This window comes from Archocentrus centrarchus, unplaced genomic scaffold (assembly GCF_007364275.1).
Source record: "Archocentrus centrarchus isolate MPI-CPG fArcCen1 unplaced genomic scaffold, fArcCen1 scaffold_26_ctg1, whole genome shotgun sequence".
In the NCBI taxonomy this organism is placed as follows: domain Eukaryota; kingdom Metazoa; phylum Chordata; class Actinopteri; order Cichliformes; family Cichlidae; genus Archocentrus; species Archocentrus centrarchus.
Window position 1 is genome coordinate 6,624,227 of NW_022060256.1, and position 18,679 is coordinate 6,642,905.

General features: G+C 40.8%; 1 protein-coding gene across 1 annotated transcript in view; it reads left to right on the forward strand.

Annotated features, from left to right (window-relative positions):
- The first annotated feature begins 10,849 nt into the window (after positions 1-10,849).
- Positions 10,850-18,679, forward strand: part of unc13ba (unc-13 homolog Ba (C. elegans)) — a 187,428-nt gene continuing 179,598 nt past the window's right edge. Inside the window, exons 1-2 of the mRNA XM_030723400.1 lie at positions 10,850-10,919; positions 12,121-12,150. Coding sequence (XP_030579260.1) covers positions 10,850-10,919; positions 12,121-12,150 — 100 coding nt within the window. The remainder of the gene's footprint in view (positions 10,920-12,120; positions 12,151-18,679) is intronic.

An 18,679-nucleotide genomic window follows, 5' to 3' on the forward strand; every position in this document is an offset into this window, starting at 1 on the left:
CGACCCTCATATTTTTTTTTTTTTTTTTTTTTTTTTTTTTGTCCAGCTATTAGAGAGTGGCTCTAGCTGGCATAGTGATGCACTTGCATATGAATTTTTTTTTTAAACATCTGACAGGCTCAGAAGATAACTGTGGGTCCTTTATGCTTTCAGTCTGTTTTTGTTAATCAGTGCACAGTCCCTAAGCACACTGTGTAACACTGAGGTCTTGGAGCGTGTCATTGAAGGAAGCCTTGCCTAAAACACAAGTTTCCAAATTACTGACAACACAAATTAGACACATAGTACAGAAACAGAGAGGTACTGCAGCATATGAAAGAGAGTCCGATAAATATCCTGAAGAGAGTAACTCGAGTCAGAGGCAGCCCGGGCTGAAGGGGACCGGTTTGAAATGTAATTTAAAAAAAAGGGTGTGTTAGCAGACCTTTGTTTTCAGTGTCAGTCTGTCAGTTCTGTACTTCCTGTTGAGCTGGCCGCTCTTCGTTTGCATCAAGTTGAGGTTTACGCTACTTTATGCAAATCAGGGGTGTCTGGTACTAATCGACACCTCTAACTTCCTGAAAAACATGTACAGCCATCTTATATAACAGATTGCTGTCTAATATCTGGCCCTATCTGTTGTTCAAAAAACACAATCTATTGTGGGAAGTTGTAGGAGACGGAGAGGACCTGTCAATAATCTATTGTGACATTATATAGGTGCCCATCAAAGAGTGCTGGAAAGCAGTGAGACTAAGAATACTTACATTGTATAATATCACTGTTTAAGCATAAGTTGCACCAGTTAAATGCTTGACATTGCCAATAATGTGTGCACAGACATCTGTCCTCATGTTGAGACTCCTGTGAGTCATCATGTTAAGGCTTTTGTTGCTTTTAGCTTTGAGCTGCTTGGAAATGTGAGACCGGTGTGAGCAGCTGGAATCCAGAATATGTTGCGCTGTGCGTTATATCAGCCTCAGGTGTGATACGTGACAGCTGGATTCTGCTGGCCGTGAAATGACAATCTCATGGACTGTCACACCATTACAAATACGATGCGTGTCTCGATTGAATGCCGGTTTTAATGCTTCTTCAGGAGCCGTGATTCTGAAAGGTGACTCACTGGCAAACAGTACTTTTCATTGTCTGCTACTTTGTTCAATGTAAATTCAGTACTTCAGAGCTGAGAGCACAATATTTGCTTCAATAAAATGTGAGCTAAAGTTTCAGCAGATTATTTACATTTAATATAAAGCAGTGGTGCTGCCCAGGGGTAGTGAGGATGTAATTTAACATGGAAAAGATGGGCCTGTGGTACAGTCTTGTAATCTAGAGTGTATGCTGCATTTAGTGCCTCTGTCTCCTGAAGTTTCACTCTCCTGAGATGCCTTCAGGTGCTTTGTAGATGGGGCAGTCGGACCCATTATTACATATGCAAAGAGTTCAACCTCTGATATGATATTCTGACCATGTGTAGGGGCTCATTTGTGTTTGACCAAAATACCAAAGTTACAGGAGATGGTGTAGGAGCTTCATTCTGTATTTATCATCTGTGTGTCTCTCTGTGTTGGGCCATTCATGCAGGTAGCGTCACAGCCCAGTTGGCACTTGACCAACGAGGCCGCTGTGAGTCTGTGCTGAGCTGGCACGACTGACACACAAAGCAAGCTGTGCTGACAGCCTAAGACAAGTGACCTGTTAACGATCTCTCTCTCGCTCCTGTGTGCTCCTGATCACATCTCACACTCTGACTGTGATTGAATGAGCATATTGATCTCCCTCAGTGAGAACATGTGTCTAAACTGGATTTAAATAACAGAATTATCCCTTAAATGGCAATAAGCTTTGATACTGCTGCATAGTCAAATGACTGCAACAGATTCAAGGGAGGCTGACTGCACTGCAGATCGATATCAGGGACTTTTCTAGCCTGAAGCCCAGAACATGTTGGCATTTCAAGACTCTCCTGAATTTCAGCTCATTCTGTGTTGCAGTACATTTAAATATCATGTGTGTTTTTAATTATAAAATATTATGGTCAGATTTGTTTTTTTGTTTTTTTTTTATTGAGACATGCAACATTGAACCTCTCACTCTCTTGCTTTCTCTCTTAATGCTGGCTTAAAATCAACTTAATAATAACATATTAAGCCAATAATATTTCGATATATAAATTGCAACACCATCGAGGATATAACTTTTTGTCTTAAAAAGGCGACTGTATGCCTTAGGGCTGAAAGTCAGCGGTCCAGGTTTGAGTCCGACCTGCGGCCCGGGTTGGCTGCACGTCTTCCCCGCTCTTTCTCCTGCTTCCTTGTCCACTCTTCACTGTCACGCTACCCAATAAAGGCACAAAGGCTAAAAATTCCTACTCAAGTATCATGTTGTCCCAAATTATATGTGGAAGACTATGTGAGGCTTCAGTTAATTATAGCAAATTATATATGTCTGGCCCTTCATGTGATTGGCATTTGCCAGTGTGATCTCTGGCTGTAGCTCAGGAGCAGGTTGGTGGTTCCATTTCTGGCTGCTCCAGTCTGCATGCCAAGATACTGAAACCCAAGTTGCTCTCCGACGCATCCGTCGAGTATGAGTGTGTGTTAGATAGAAAGCACTTTGATTTAGAAAAAACAGTGCGTGTGTGTGTGTGTGTGTGTGTGTGTGTGTGTGTGTGTGTGTGTGTGTGTGTGTGAATGCAAAGAGTAGAAAAGCGCTATCTAAGAACTTAGTAAAATGTGCATTGATAAAGACTGCATACAACACAAAGTATGAAGATCCAGACGAAGGTGCAGATAAGGTATCTTAATAGGATTCATATGTTTGCTTGATTCTTTTTTTACTTTAGGATAAAACCTGTTTTTATCCTGTTTTATCCTGTTTTTTGTTGGGTTTTTTCTTGCTTCCTAGTACAGGTTGGATTAATAAGACAATTGCTTTATTCCACCAATTAGCTGATAAGATTATTGATTAGCAACGATGTACCTAAATATTTAACATAGAGTAACATTATCATTCATTTAGCATTTTTCCAAGAAAGTTGGGATGCTGTGTAAAATGTGAATAAAACCAGAATGCAATGATCTGCAAGTATCCATAAATATATTTATACACAATAGAATAAGAAAATATATCAAATGTTTAAACTGAGAAAATGTTCCATTGTAAGAAAAATATGAGCTTATTTTGAATTTGACAGCAACACATCATAAGTTGTTACAGGGCCGCGTTTCATCCCGTCGTCTTCAACAGTCTGTAAGCGTCCGGGAGCCGAGGGGAGCCGAGGGGAGCCGCTGCTGGACTTTTGGGAGAGGAATGTTGTTCTGTTCTTGGCCTACAGAGGATTCTAGCTGCTCAGCAGATTTTGGAGAAACCTCTGCTCATCTTTGCTTCTGAGAAACTCTGCCTCTCTAAGATGCTCTTTTTTTTTTTTTTTTTTAATACCAAATCATGCGACCGACCTGCTGCCAGTGAACCTGATTGGTTGTGAAATGTTCCTCCTGATGTTATAACTTTTCCAGCCTTCTGCGGCCCTGTCCCACACTGTAAAAAAAGATATACCATATTTACTCAATAAAATTGAGGCAACAGATTGCACGCAATATTATTAATTAAATATAATCTTGTTTGTAATTGAGTAAATTTTAATTAAATGAGACCCTTTGGAGTTAACCATTTAATATGAGTAGATTTAATTAAAATACATAAAGGAATTAATTAAAACCTAAACAAAAATATTGAGTAAATATCAAAAAGAGAAATGTCTAAATTAGTAAAAAGTACTAATAAAACATAATTAAATTCTACATACAAGTACCATGTAATTGAGTAATGATATATCTTAATCAATGAATTTACTTAGTGGATTTAATTAAATCTAAATATAATTCTTACTTAGATATATTGTGTTTATCTCATGACCCACATTTTAAGGTGAGATTACAATGGGTACCACGAAGTACAGAGTAAATAAAACTCAATTAACAGAACACACATTAAATTCTTGCCAAAAGTAACACTTTTAATTATAAAAATTATAGCATTTCATTGCAAACTTTTACAAATGCTGACCTTGAACACTATTTTTGTGAAAACAAAAATGAGTACAGTTGCCAGAGGACCTGTCGAGAAGAACTAAAAAACGTTAGGGCATGGCTACACTGTCCTACTGACATAAATTTACAAATAAATTAAATGCTTGTGACCAATAAGAGAGGAGACCATTTATGGTCATTGTATAAACTGAAATAATTGTCTTATCTTAAAGAAAAATCCTATGCTTGCTTCCTCACCTTAGTGAGCCGCTAAATTATATCAGTTATGATCTTAAAGAGAAGCACAAATCCTTGAAAAGTACATGTGCCACAACAGAAAACATGTAAAAGAACAATTTGTAAACATTTTTACCTTGAACCAACCACAACAGAATTTTTTAAGGGGTATTCAGAACGATGTCCTAAGCAGAACCTGCAAACGTAAGGACCTGTAAAGCTTTCAATAAGTCCACCAAGAGAGTGCGCACCAAGATTGTCTGCTGCCATACTGTCCCTTTAAAATTCTTTCCATCACTGGCAACAAAAACTCTAGACATACAAAACTCTTCTTTTTAAGACACAAATCTTTTGAGAGGCTCTAACACAATATCATAGCCAAATCTTTTAGCACCAACAGCCTTGCAGAGACTAGACCAGTTTATTGCACAAAGTATAGAGCGCAATCCAGGTGGTATATTTGCTAATACCCAATAAACAGCTGTGATATTGTTTTTTTTACACAATGTTCCTAATGGAATCCTCAAAATAATCAATGTGGAGAATGAATGCTATTCTTGGTTCCTCTACAACGAAAAAAAAATAGTTTTGTCTGAAATATTCCCCATCTTGAAATGATTCATTCTGAATGGATAAGCTTAACCTCAAGTGAAATATCCTTATTGGTCAATATATGCTGCAAGGTAGAAGGGGCAGGGCATGTATTGGGAGCTGAGATTCTCCTGCAAATCAAGAGCATACTCCACTGGCTAAAATTACAAATAAATTAAATGCTTGTGACAAATAAGAGAGGAGACCATTTATGGTCATTGTATAAACTGAAAGAATTGTCTTGTCGAAAAGAAAAATCCTATGCTTGCTTCCTCAGCACAGCGAGCCATTAAATTATATCAGTTATGATCTCAAAGAAAAAGCACAAATCTATGAAAAGTGCACTTGCCCCAACAGAAAACATGTAAAAGAACAATTTGTACATAAACATTTTACCGTGAACTGACCACAACAGAAATTTCACTGACATTTGGCACCTTCAAACATTCAATTCTCAAGCTTTGTTAAAGCTGAACCTTGTGGGTCGCACAAAAGTGTGCGACCATAGTCTCAGTTCAAGCCAGACGTTTGCTCTTGAGGGACTGGACTTTCTTTGACAGCTTTGATGCATCCAGTTCCAAGAAAAGTTTTTGGAATACCTCAAAGGTGTACTTCAACTGCTTGGGATAGTCGAGATTCAGTGCATAGGTCAAGCCCAAGAGGAGACAGCAAGTCCTGGCAATATCTCCAAGTCCTCTGATGACTTCCATGCCCTCAATGACAACTCCAATTTCCTTTGGGCTGTCGCTTGTGGAGGCTATGTCCTTTGTGATCACAGTTATTGCCACTACAAGCTGTTCAAGTTCCTCCAAGTTCTCGGTGTCCTGCAACATGAAAATGTAATCAGTGCCATAGCATAAAACTTTATTTTTAAAGTAGCAAATCACTTAAAAAAAAACTGCACAACACATCACAAAGATTTTTAATAAAGAGCTCTATGTCACCCATGTCAATGTAAGGGTGAATGACAAATTAAAGCAAAATTTTAAGTTCATGTTTATTTAGGGCCCTTATTCACTGTTCACTGATCACTCATGAAAACCAGAAGGAGTTGATCCACCAGCAGCCAACAACTTCAGTGCTCCTTAGAATTGATTCAACAGACTGAAGCTGTTCTGGTAGGGCAAAAATTAAAGAGTACGAAAACAGTTTTGGTTACACATCACATACCAATGTACTTGACAGCCTCTAATCAAGGAATTACAATCCTTGAATTAGGTTAATGCAAATTAAGTTCACCTACACTGAACTCTTTGATGAGATGTTCCCCATGCTCTGCAAGGTATTCTATAAGGCACCGAAGGACAACCTCTCTGGCCGTCTCAACCGTAGGGCACGTGGAGTTCTGGAGAGGAATGCAACAACTGATAAGCCAATCATAAAAACAAAACAAAAAAATCACTGTAGATGTTCTATTAATTTGTAAATGTCAACACATAACACTTAGGGGACAATTCTGGTTTTGTACAACCTAGATCCTATTTTTGTGATTTTGGTCATCATGTTTTTAAATTCTGATAGTATTTTACTTGCCTGCTTCACTATAGAGTTAAATATACATTTAGTGAATCCTTGAGTTCATGGCAGTATTTTTGTGTATGTGTGTGTTTTCTGTTCTTATAAATGGAGTCAGTGCAGTGTCATAATTCTGTTAGTTCTGATATTACACTGCTAAAAAACAAACTTCATTCCACAGCACCTTAGTTTAAAGAGTTTGTGTGGTCCTTTTAGCTTTGTAATGCCTGGTCTGTGAAAGGTACTACATAAAAAAACTTTACAATAATATCGAACACATGGTGATAAAATGATAACTGCTATCTTGAAATGGAGCCTAAAGTCAAATATATACTGACAGCACCTAAAATCCCAATCACTGTATAGAGCGGTTAACTCCATAACCACAAAACTCACAAATAGATAAATAAAGAATTATAATCATCATGATAAAATATTATCTAGACATGTACTTTCAAAATTTTATTAGATTTTGCCACCTTGAGTGTAAAGAAAAAAATGTTGCCTGGAAATCTTATGGAACAAAGCGACTTTTAATTTTGAAAAGTATTGTACCTCCAGTGGCTCCATTATGATCTACAGTCTTTGTCCAAGTGCTCCACCTTTAGCATGAAACAGCTTCAGTAGCTTGGGAGTGTGAAGGTCCAACCCAGACATAAATCTGGGTTCCAGTTGTACAGTGGTTATTCTCTGAAATTCAGCACTGATCTGAAACAAAAAGGCAACAAGACAGACAGTGGTATTACATCACTTCTCAACCTCGAAATCGTCAATGTAGAGAATTAATGCTATTCTTGGTTCCTCTACAGCAAAAAATGGGTTTTGTTTGAAATATTCCCCATCTTGAAATGATTCATAATGAGTGGATGAGCTTGGTCTTTTTTTAAAACTTCATGTGAAATATCCTTATTAGTCAATATATGCTGCAAGGTCTGAGGAAGGGGCACGTATTGGAAGCTGAGATTCTCCTGCGAATCAAGAACGTACTCCACTGGTTCGATAAATTCAAACTGTTCCTTGAAATATTTTCTTCTTTTATAAACAGAACCAAAGGGCCCATCTACTCCCAATGCTTTGCTTGTAGGATGTGACTTACAGAGCTCCTCTGCCAATTCAGTGACAATGTCTTCTTCCACAGCACAATTGTTCTTTTTCAAACTTGTTTCAACTAGCTGATAAATTACTGGAGCAGATGCTGTGTATATAAAATGAAGCTCCTCCACCAAATCATCAATACATTTACCAGAAACGTTGTGCACACTTTCCAACTTCAAGAGAAGTAAGCCAATTCTTTGTTGTATTTCATTCGATATATCCACTGGAGGATTTATATAGGTATCCTCATAATCACTGTCACCTACATGATCAGTGGTAAAGTCTGGTGTTCACCAATGACATCTGACTTTAAGTCTTCAATTGAATGAGATCTGTGCTTTCTGCTTTTGTGCGAAAAAAATGTGACATATATATTTGTCTTAAATGTGCATCCAGCAAAAACACACTCTACGGTTTCATGACGCCTCAGATGATTGCCAAGGTGTAGGAAATATTCTTTTTTAGTGGGATGTTTAGATGAGCAGATTAAACATGAGAAACAGAGGACTACTTCTGGCCTTCTAGCTTCATCTTCTGGATGGTATCTTGAAAGATGCGTGCGTAGGGCACTCAAAGTGTTAAAGGAGCACGGACAATCATGAACAAGACAAGGTACCGAATTTCCAGTTTCAAATGTCCTGTGCTGTAGCCTGTAATGGGTCAGAAGATCACCCCTTGTCGTTGCTCTGAATCCGCAGGTTTTACACTGCCATCTCATCTGGGGACATGTAAGAGAAACACAGTAATGTTAATGACAAAATGTGCCTTTCTGCTTAATTGCATCCCTGTATCAATCACATGCATAGGCTGTATTGTAGGGCTGGTTGGTATATCAATATTTGCATCCGTTTGTTATATGTGCACTGACGACATCCAGCCTAGCAAGACGTTAAATTTTTACACAATTATAGCCTACATTCTAGATTTGAGAGTTTCTCCCAAAACAAAACTTGTTAATTTGACTTCATTATTTAAGCCATTTTAAATATTTCATACTATTAATGAATTGTAAAGCCTAATTGTTGTACACTTGAACATGTGATTACTATAATATAATAAGTGACTGGCTAAATTTTTACTGAGTTTTATGCAAAGGTAGAACAAATTAATTTTAATAGGGAGGTTTTTATAGCAGGCATCACATCAAGCTGCATCACTTCACATCAGGCTTGCGCATTAACCTACTTTTATCTTTTATATTATTTCACCACCACCACCCCTGCCTGGCTGAAGTTCGCGAAACTTTTAAACTATCAAACCTGGCTGTGCTGGACACAAAAGGAATAAAGATATGGTACCGCATTACTCCTCAAATGTTTTCAGAAGAATTGTATTGTACTGTTTCGCGTTTAAATGAGAAAATTGACGCAACCGTCGTGTTAGCTCGCCTCCCTGATACAACTTCTCGCGGCTGGCGGGAGATTAATAAACAGTAAACCTTAATAAAACTGAAGCTCTAAAACGTAACTGTTGATACACTGACTTAATGCGTTTTCAAGGTAACTTAACATTTATGACAAAACAGCGAAAGAACAGAGAGAAGTGATAATGTTACCTGCGTGGTAAACGGTCCAACACAAAGAGGAAGTAAAGCTAACGGAAGTGCAGCAAGTAGAGTTTGGAACATAGATGCTCACTATACTTAGCCCTGATAATTTCCCGTTATGGAAAGGTGTCTAATCGTAACACAAACCCCAACATGCTTATCGGCAGGATTTAATAAGTACATACCGAGGACATATCACTAACATAAACGGAACATGGGCAACACAATAGCGGAAATACTAACCAATATCTTTAAAAATAAAAGCTTGTGCTTTTGTCAGCAATACAAACGGTTCGAAACGCTACCACAGTACTAGCCTATATTAACATGGCTTAGCTAACAGAAGCCAGCTTTCTGCTGCTGAGTCTCTCTCTCTCTGTGACTGCTCATGTTGTATTATAATGCAGCATACACCATACCTATGCATTGTCCTCACCAATCCAGTACAAACAAAATAAGTTTCCTTACCGTAGTCAACCAGATAGATGAGTAAAGAGGTAGAGGGTAACTCCCCGTCTGCATGTTCTGTGGCTATGTCTGCCAAATTCAAAAAGCGCGGTTAACAGGAAGTGCTTTTCAATTAAAAATTGACCAATTCCATTAAGTTGGATTTATTCAATTTTCTCTCTGTTTAGAATTACACAAACAGAAAGCTTATATTTGATTAACCCAGAATACGTCAGTTTTATTCAAGACATTTTTATTTTAATTTTACTTAAATAATTACAACAAAATCAAAAACACATTAATATTGAATATATTTTACCAAATTCATCAATTAAAACCTACATGACCACAGAATCATTTATTACAGTGCAACTTTTTAACATGTGTTGCTGCAAATTCAAATGAGTTCATATTGTCTCAACATTTGATATGTTGATATGTCCTATTGTGAATAAAACAGGGTTATGAGATTTGCCAATCATTACATTCAGTTTTCATGTTCACTTTACAGTGTCCTACCTTTATGTAATATCACTTTTGTATGTTTATCCATTAATTAGAGGTATTTTCTTTAAAGTCAGTTTTTGACTCTACTGCCTGCTGGGAGAGCAGAAACGTTTAAGTTGCTATATATTTTTAACACCTTGCATAACATACAGTCAGGTCGTCTGAGCTTTATTGCCAAACACCTAAGGTATTATATATTTAAATAAAAATGATGTGAATTAACTGTGCCGTGTTATGTGTACAGTATCAAAAGTTAAATAATAAATCTGCAAAATCTGGCAAAAATCTGCTAAAGTGCGGGTCCCAAACCCGGGTAACTGAGGGTTGTGTCAGGAAGTGCATCTGGTACCTTTATCCAATAGTGCCATCAGCCATCTGTTAATTTATCATTAAGGTAGAAGCTGTGGCTAATAGTAAAAGGATAACATTAATGTTGGAGCTAGGCAGCAAATGATATCAGTCCTGCCTGTCTGTAATATTCATAGACAGACTGACCAGAAGGGTCTCTGCCTCCGAACCTAAAAACAGTATCTTACGCCTTACAGTTATGCTAATATCTGTATTTGTTTGCACTACATCAGTGAACTTAAAACAATGTTTGTTTGTTTTTTTTCACTGATGTTATTGTTTATATATATTTTTTTTTTTTTTTTTTGCATTTTTGGCCACAGCGGCTTTTGTCTACAGTGGAGAGAGACAGGAAATGGGGGAGAGATACGGGGGAAGACACGTGGGCAAATTGGCGACGGGCCGGGACGCGGACCCGCACCGCAACGCGGCGTGTGTATGTGGTCGCCGGCTTCACCACTAAGCCACCCAGGCGCCCTGTTTATATCATTTTAATCTTTATTTAAAAAATGACCCCTTAATTTTTTTTCTTACTTTTGTGGTCTTGAAGATGGTGTCACATATTTTCCTGGGTATCAGCATCCATCCATTCTTCCAGTTATCCGGGCCGGGTCATGGGGGTAATGTGAAATTTTAGTATAGTGACCTCAATATGCAAGCATTATATACACTTGAAGAAAACCGTTTTGGAGCTGAAAAGGCTGATTACACAGTTAACGGTTAAATGGTGTTCAGTGTCTAGTTGGCGTCTTTGTTCCTTTGTCTCATTTCCTGTTTTATTTTGATAATCTTCTGGTCCCTGTGCGTGTTATGCTGTTTTACTTCCCCCTGATCATTAGTGTTATTTCGTTCACCTGCGTTCCCGGCTGTTTCCACTCCCCTCATCAGCCCTCTTGTGTATTTAAGTCCTGTGTTTTCTCTGTTGTCGTGTTCTCGTCATCGTATGATCTGTAGTCACATCCCCGCTGTGTGCCTCTCTGAGTGTGGTTCAAGTGTGCGTTTTGAGTTTATGCTGCTGTTTTCCATCCAATCTTCCTGTGTTCAACTCTGTAAATAAAGCTGAATTCTAATTTAGCCTCTAGCCTCGGGTGTCCTGCTTTGGGGTCCTCATCCTGCCTGCCACAGCTGTTTCATGACATTTAGACTTTTATTGTGAAGGGGTTTGATATGATGATGATGAAGAACAGGGTGATAAATTGTCCTTGTGCTTAGAAATATCAGTTACTGAAAATATGCTGCATGATCTGAGAAATGCGTCCCACATTGACCCACCCACAAGATAAACTATTAACAGTTGTCACTGTTTTCTGTCCAGGAACACTTCCAGTGTTTGGATGGGTTATGATAATATTTATGCATTTAGCAGATTGTGACCATTGCCTTTTCACTACTCTTTTCCTCATTGCATGCTGATTCACACCGTCTATTCTTCCTGCATCTATTACAACAGTGCCACATGTTTCATATTTTAATTATAGGCTCTCAGGGAAACATGGTAATAATGAACATCACAAATAAGTTTTTTTTTTTTTTAAACATAAATACAACATGGTGAGCTGTTATTTAACCTCTTTAGGCTTTTTTTTAAGTTTGAAGGAATCGCACTGTAGGTTTTTTTTGTTTTTTTGTTTGTTTTTTTTGTTTTGTTTTTTTTAATTGTTGGAACCCTGAAAATATAAAGTCGAGACAAATATCATTGAAATATCTAAAAGGAGAATATAATGCTGATGACAGAGGAATCGAGTCAGTGTGCTGCTGTGGCAGCTTTGTCCTTCGTCCTTTCATTGGGACTAATCTGTTTTTTTTCTCTTTCTCTTTCAGTGAAGAAAGCCAAGCTCCACGGGCCTCCAGGTAAGAACCTGTTCCTATTTTGGCTCTGCTGTATCTCTGCTGCAGACTGTTGTTTTCCTGTAAACTATCTGTATCTGCATTATCTCACAGTAAGTTACTGTAGTGATCCCAGAACCTGATACAGACCTATTGACTATCCAGTGTCTGTACCCAAGATACAGAGAACAGTCCTTTATTGCCCTTTTTCTTGGGGCCTGAGGTTTGTCACCAATGGTAGAAGTCTTCAGTCTGGAGGCATGCTAAGATTTTAATCATGTGCAGGTGAGGCTGACGGCACTATTGTTAGTTGAACATTTGGACCGGATGATCAAGTTTGAAAAACAGTAGGAAGTTTGCTAAATTTAATACAGTTTCTGCTCCAGTGACCTTAAATGTCTCTGCCAAATTCTGTGGGAATGCATCCATTAGAAGACGAGACCGAGGGTCAGTCTCTGCAGCTAAAGGGTGAAGTCAGCACGGAAGTGGGAAAAAATGCAGTTCCTCTAATTGACCACGTGAGGCCAGAGGCTGGCTCTAAAAGGGAGTCATTTCCCATAGACTGCCATGTTGAACAGCCAACTCTACAGCATAAAAAACCATACTTATAGCTTGGTATAAAAGAGAGAAATTCTGATCTTGATGGATAGTTTCCCCCTTTAAACCAACTCTGGGTGGGGTGACCTGATTACTGGACATAGGGGCGTGGTGACCTGACATAGGCAGCTGGAGCTGATCAGTGCCTACAAGGCCTCATCTCTGCTAATTGGAGCCACTAAAATTGACCTATTTACAGTGCTATGTTTATGGTGCCATCTGGAGCAATTTTAATGGAAGTGGCTGACAAATATTATGGCTTGTGTTATGATCCAGAATCATGTAGCATGTTGTTTATTTGTTGTTTATGGTTGTTCTCTCCTCCCTCCAAGTGTGTGTGTGTGTGTGTGTGTGTGTGTGTGTGTGTGTGTGTGAATATCTTGATAAATCGAGCAGATATTTGAGGGTTACACATCTACATTCTCACCTAAAAGCATTGCAAAAGTTTATTTTGTGTCACAGCAACAGTAATATTTAAGACTTTTTGGTCACTGTCCTCCACCATTCCCACAACAGGCTTCGGCCCACAATGAATCATGGGATTGGGTAGAGCACAAAGGATACACCCAACCTTCAAATCCAGGGGAAAGGACAGATTGTAGGCTGCTTTTTGGAGGGGCCTTCGAACGGGGACAGCCTTTGTCTGCTGTGATGCTATCGGCCATAAAATGCGGCCTTGGAAGGATGCAGCCCCTGAATTGGGACACACCCCTTGTCTCCTCCAAACCCAACGAACAGCCAGACATTTTCTATTGAGTGTTTGAGAATTTGGAGTGAAAAGCCTGAGTGAATTTGTATTTCTAGTCTTGGTATTGCATGCCATGAGGCTTTGTAAATAGTTTTGTAAACAGAAAGTTGTAATATTAACCCACTGTAGATATTGAGCACTACAGCAATAGTAGGCGTGAGAAGCCATTTTTGTTGAAACCATTATTCTCTGTTGGGTGCTGTGGCACTTTTGGTTTAGGGGTATGATTCTTGCTTCAGGATGGAGACGTCATGGGTTCAAGTCCCAGATGAGCCCCCAATTCACATTATGTTCCCAGCCAGGGGGTAACCTAGATATAAAATGAGGTGCAACTCCCCACTCCAACCACTCCCAAGAAAAGGCCAGCAACACAGAACAGTTAAGGATGCTAAACAGCAGTTTAGTTGCTTCAGTAGTAAACGGTGCCAAAACAGACAAAAGGTTCTAATGTTCCCTGAGCCAAACAACAGAAAAATCTACACACACACACACACACACACACACACACACACACACACACACACACTCTAGTGGGAGGGGCCAAACAGATAAACAACATGCTACACGATCCTGGAACACGTGCTGTCTGAGAAGTTTGTATTTTGGTTTTGGTCATTGAAATGCTCATACACTGCTCAAAAAAATAAAGGGAACACTTAAACAATACAATATAACTCCAAGTAAATCAAACTTCTATGAAATCAAACTGTCCACTTAGGAAGCAACATTGATTGACAATTAATTTCACATGCTGTTGTGCAAATGGAATAGACAACAGGTGGAAATTATTGGCAATTAGCAAGACACACTCAATAAAGGAGTGATTCTGCAGGTGGGGACCACAGACCACTTCTCAGTACCTATGCTTTCTGGCTGATGTTTTGGTCACTTTTGAATGTTGGTGGTGGTTTCACACTCTTGGTAGCGTGAGACGGACTCCACAACCCACACAAGTGGCTCAGGTAGTGCAGCTTATCCAGGATCAATGCGAGCTGTGGCAAGAAGGTTTGCTCTGTCTGTCAGCGTAGTGTCCAGAGGCTGGAGGTGCTACCAGGAGACAGGCCAGTACACCAGGAGATGTGGAGGAGGCCGTAGGAGGGCAACAACCCAGCAGCAGGACCACTACCTCCGCCTTTGTGCAAGGAGGAACAGGAGGAGCACTGCCAGAGCCCTGCAAAATGACCTCCAGCAGGCCACAAATGTGCATGTGTCTGCACAAACTGTTAGAAACCGACTCCATGAGGATGGTATGAGGGCCCGATGTCCACAGATGGGGGTTGTGCTCACAGCCTAACACTGTGCAGGACGCTTGGCATTTGCCAGAGAACACCAGGATTGGCAAATTCGCCACTGGCGCCCTGTGCTCTTCACAGCTGAAAGCAGGTTCACACTGAGCACATGTGACAGAGTCTGGAGACGCCGTGGAGATTGATCTGCTGCCTGCAACATCCTTCAGCATGACCGGTTTGTCAGTGGGTCAGTAATGGTGTGAGGTGGCATTTCTTTGGAGGGCTGCACAGCCCTCCATGTGCTCGCCAGAGGTAGCATGACTGCCATTAGGTACCGAGATGAGATCCTCAGACCCCTTGTGAGACCATATGCTGGTGCGGTTGGCCCTGGGTTCCTCCTAATGCAGGACAATGCTAGACCTCATGTGGCTGGAGTGTGTCAGCAGTTCCTGCAAGATGAAGGCATTGAAGCTATGGACTGGCCCCCCCGTTCCCCAGACCTGAATCCGATTGAGCACATCTGGGACATCATGTCTTGCTCTATCACCAACGTCACGTTGCACCACAGACTGTCCAGGAGTTGGCGGATGCTTTAGTCCAGGTCTGGGAGGAGATCCCTCAGGAGACCAGCTGCCACCTCATCAGGAGCATGCCCAGGTGTTGTAGGGAGGTCATACAGGCATGTGGAGGCCACACACAATACTGAGCCTCATTTTGACTTGTTTTAAGGACATTACATCAAAGTTTGATCAGCCTGTAGTGTGTTTTTCCACTTTAATTTTGTGTGTGACTCCAAATCCAGGCCTCCATTGGTTAATAAATTTGATTTCCATTGATGATTTTTGTGTGATTTTTGTTGTCAGCACATTCACCTTTGTACGGAATAAAGTATTCAATGAGAATATTTAATTCATTCAGATCTAGGATGTGTTATTTGAGTGTTCCCTTTATTTTTTTGAGCAGTGTATTTTATATTTTATTAGGCATTCACTCAGCACTGATCAGCAGATACATGTCTGTGCATGACACATGTGCTTTTTAATGGATGCAGCCTGCTAGTGCTAGCACTCCACCCTTATATTTAGATAAAGGATAAAAGGTTATATAAAGGTTTATCCAGATAAAGTCAATTCTGGCTCCAAAAAAACAAACTAAACGCTATACGGTGGTCTTTGGATTTTGGGAGGAAGCCAGAGTACCCAGTAAGAACCTCTGCAGGCACAGGGAGAACAGGCAAACCAGCTGGTTGTCGGATTCAAACCCAGAACCTTCTAGCTATGAGGTGACAGTGCTAACCACTGTACCACCGCAGGTTCACACCGTGGAGTCTGAAGCTTATGGATGTTGTCATGGTGGCTATGTTCAGCTTTTATGCAGTCTGTGGCTGAGAAGCATGTGATAACCTCGTAGGATTCAAGGGATCACTGGGGAAAGGCAGTAGGGTTCAACCACTGGGGACAGTTAATATCATTTTTAGCAATGCCGGCACATTGTCTGACATTGTAATTTGTGAAGCCATGATAAGAAGAAGAAGAAGAAGAAGAAACAGCCTTTATTGTCCCACAGAGGGGAAATTTGGGTGTAACAGCAGCCGCAGTTATTATAAATATAAATAAAGATATAATAATTCACACTATTAAGAAAAGAATATATATAAAATCAACAAACAATATTAACCTTAATACTACTAATAATAATAACACTATATACAATGTGCATGATGTGCCGGACTATTTACAGTATATTATATATTATCCTACATTGTGTAGGTTATTGTGGTTTTTGTTGGGAGCAGTGATGGTTATAAAGTCTTACAGCTGCTGGGAGGAAGGATCTGCGGTAACGCTCCTTTGTGCATTTAGGATGCAGCAGTCTGTCACTGAAGGAGCTCTCCAGCTCAGCAACAGTTTCATGCATGGGATGGGAGACCTTGTCCATCAGTGATGTTATTTTGGTCAGAGTCCTTCTGTCTCCCACCACCTGCACTGAGTCGAGAGGACATCCTAGGACAGAGCTGGCTTTCCTGATGAGCTTGTCTATCCTCTTCCTCTCAGCTGTAGACAAGCTGCTGCTCCAACATACTGCTGCATAGAAGATGGCTGATGCCACCACAGAGTCATAGAAGGTCTTCAGGAGTGTCCCCTGCACTCCAAAAGACCTCAGCCTTCTCAGCAGGTAGAGTCTGCTCTGACCCTTCCTGTAGAGCGCATCAGTGTTATGAGTCCAGTCCAGTTTATTGTTTAGGTGAACACCCAGGTACTTATAAGAGTCCACTATCTCAATGTCCACTCCCTGGATGTTCACCGGTGTCCGTGTGGTGGGTCTGCGCCTGCGGAAATCCACCACCAGCTCCTTGGTTTTAGCGGCGTTGATCAGGAGGTGGTTCCGCTGGCACCAGTCCACAAAGTCCTGAGTCCACTGTCTGTACTCTGAGTCATCCTCACCTGTGATGAGGCCAACTATGGCAGAGTCGTCAGAGAACTTCTGCAGATGGCAGCGTGGGGAGTTGATGGAGAAGTCTGCAGTGTAGAGGGTGAAGAGGAACGGTGCCAGCACAGTTCCCTGTGGGGCCCCCGTACTGCAGACCAGCCTGTCAGAGACACAGCCCTGTGTCCTCACGTACTGTGGGCGGTCAGTGAGGTAGTCCAGTATCCACTCGGAGATGTGGTGGTCCACTCCTGACAGTTCCAGCTTGTCTCTCAGAAGTCCTGGCTGGATGGTGTTAAAAGCACTGGAGAAATCAAAGAACATGATCCTCACAGTGCTTCCAGGCTTCTCCAGGTGGGTCAGAGCTCGGTGCAGGAGGTAGATGATGGCGTCATCCACCCCGATGCCAGGCCGGTAGGCGAACTGCAGGGGGTCCAACGAAGACGACACCATGAGGCGTAGATGGTTGAGGACCAGCCTCTCGAGGGTCTTCATTAGATGCGATGTCAGGGCTACCGGCCTGTAGCTGCTGAGATCCTTTGGATGTTTGGTCTTTGGTACCGGTACCACACAGGAGGTCTTCCACAGTTGTGGTACTTTCCCCAGCTTCAAGCTCAGGTTGAACATGTATCCCATGATGCCACACAGCTGATCTGCGCAGCACCTCAGGAGCCTGGAGCTGATGCCGTCTGGACCAGCAGCCTTTCGCACCTTGATCTTACGTAGCTCCTTCCTCACATGATGAGTTGAGAGGGACAAGATGGAGGTGGGGGATGGGGGTTGTGAGATGGAGCCCTCAGAAGTGACGGGGGGGGGTGATGGCTGAGAGCTGAGAGGTGTGAGGTCCCAAGAAGTACTCTAGTTGATCTAAAATACTCTAGTTGATCTAAAATCTGGAAATGAAATGTCAGTTTAAAAAGGCGTAAATTGTGATTTAAGTTAGAATAAGGTAAATATTAAATAAAATATTTTCGTGGTAAAAACTGAATCAGTTTTTTGATGAGCTTCCTTTTGAACAAGTTATTGTGGTCCCAGTATGCTTCATATGAACTCGTCTGGGGTTCTGCTAACCAGATGTTAGTCTGAATTTGTCCCTATTCAGTGCATGTTCCAAAGCCCTTGTTTGAATCTCGTTGTGGTTGCATACTTCAGTAGACATGTCACAAAGGAGAACAGGCTGAAAAGGAGAAAAACAATGATTTTTCAAACTGTTCCTTTTCAGAGATGAAGCATAAACGATTGAGCAGCCAGTCAAAAGTGGGACTCCCTCTTTCTGTCCATTTTTTGCTTGTTGTTTTTTTTTTTTTTTTTTTTTTAAAAAACGTTTTACTGGCTGCAGCTGTTTGTCCTTCCATCTTCTCTTCAGGCGATGATGATGGTAGAACAACAGCAACGAGTGGGAGATTGAGAAATCAAGCCGGAGGAGGGGAGACGGAAATCAATAGATCATCAGAGACAAAGGGCCACCTGCTAGCCTGAAATGACTACGTGTCATGCTGGCATAAAGGAGAAGATGGAGACAAATCTGTGTTTCTTTAGTAGACTGAGACAG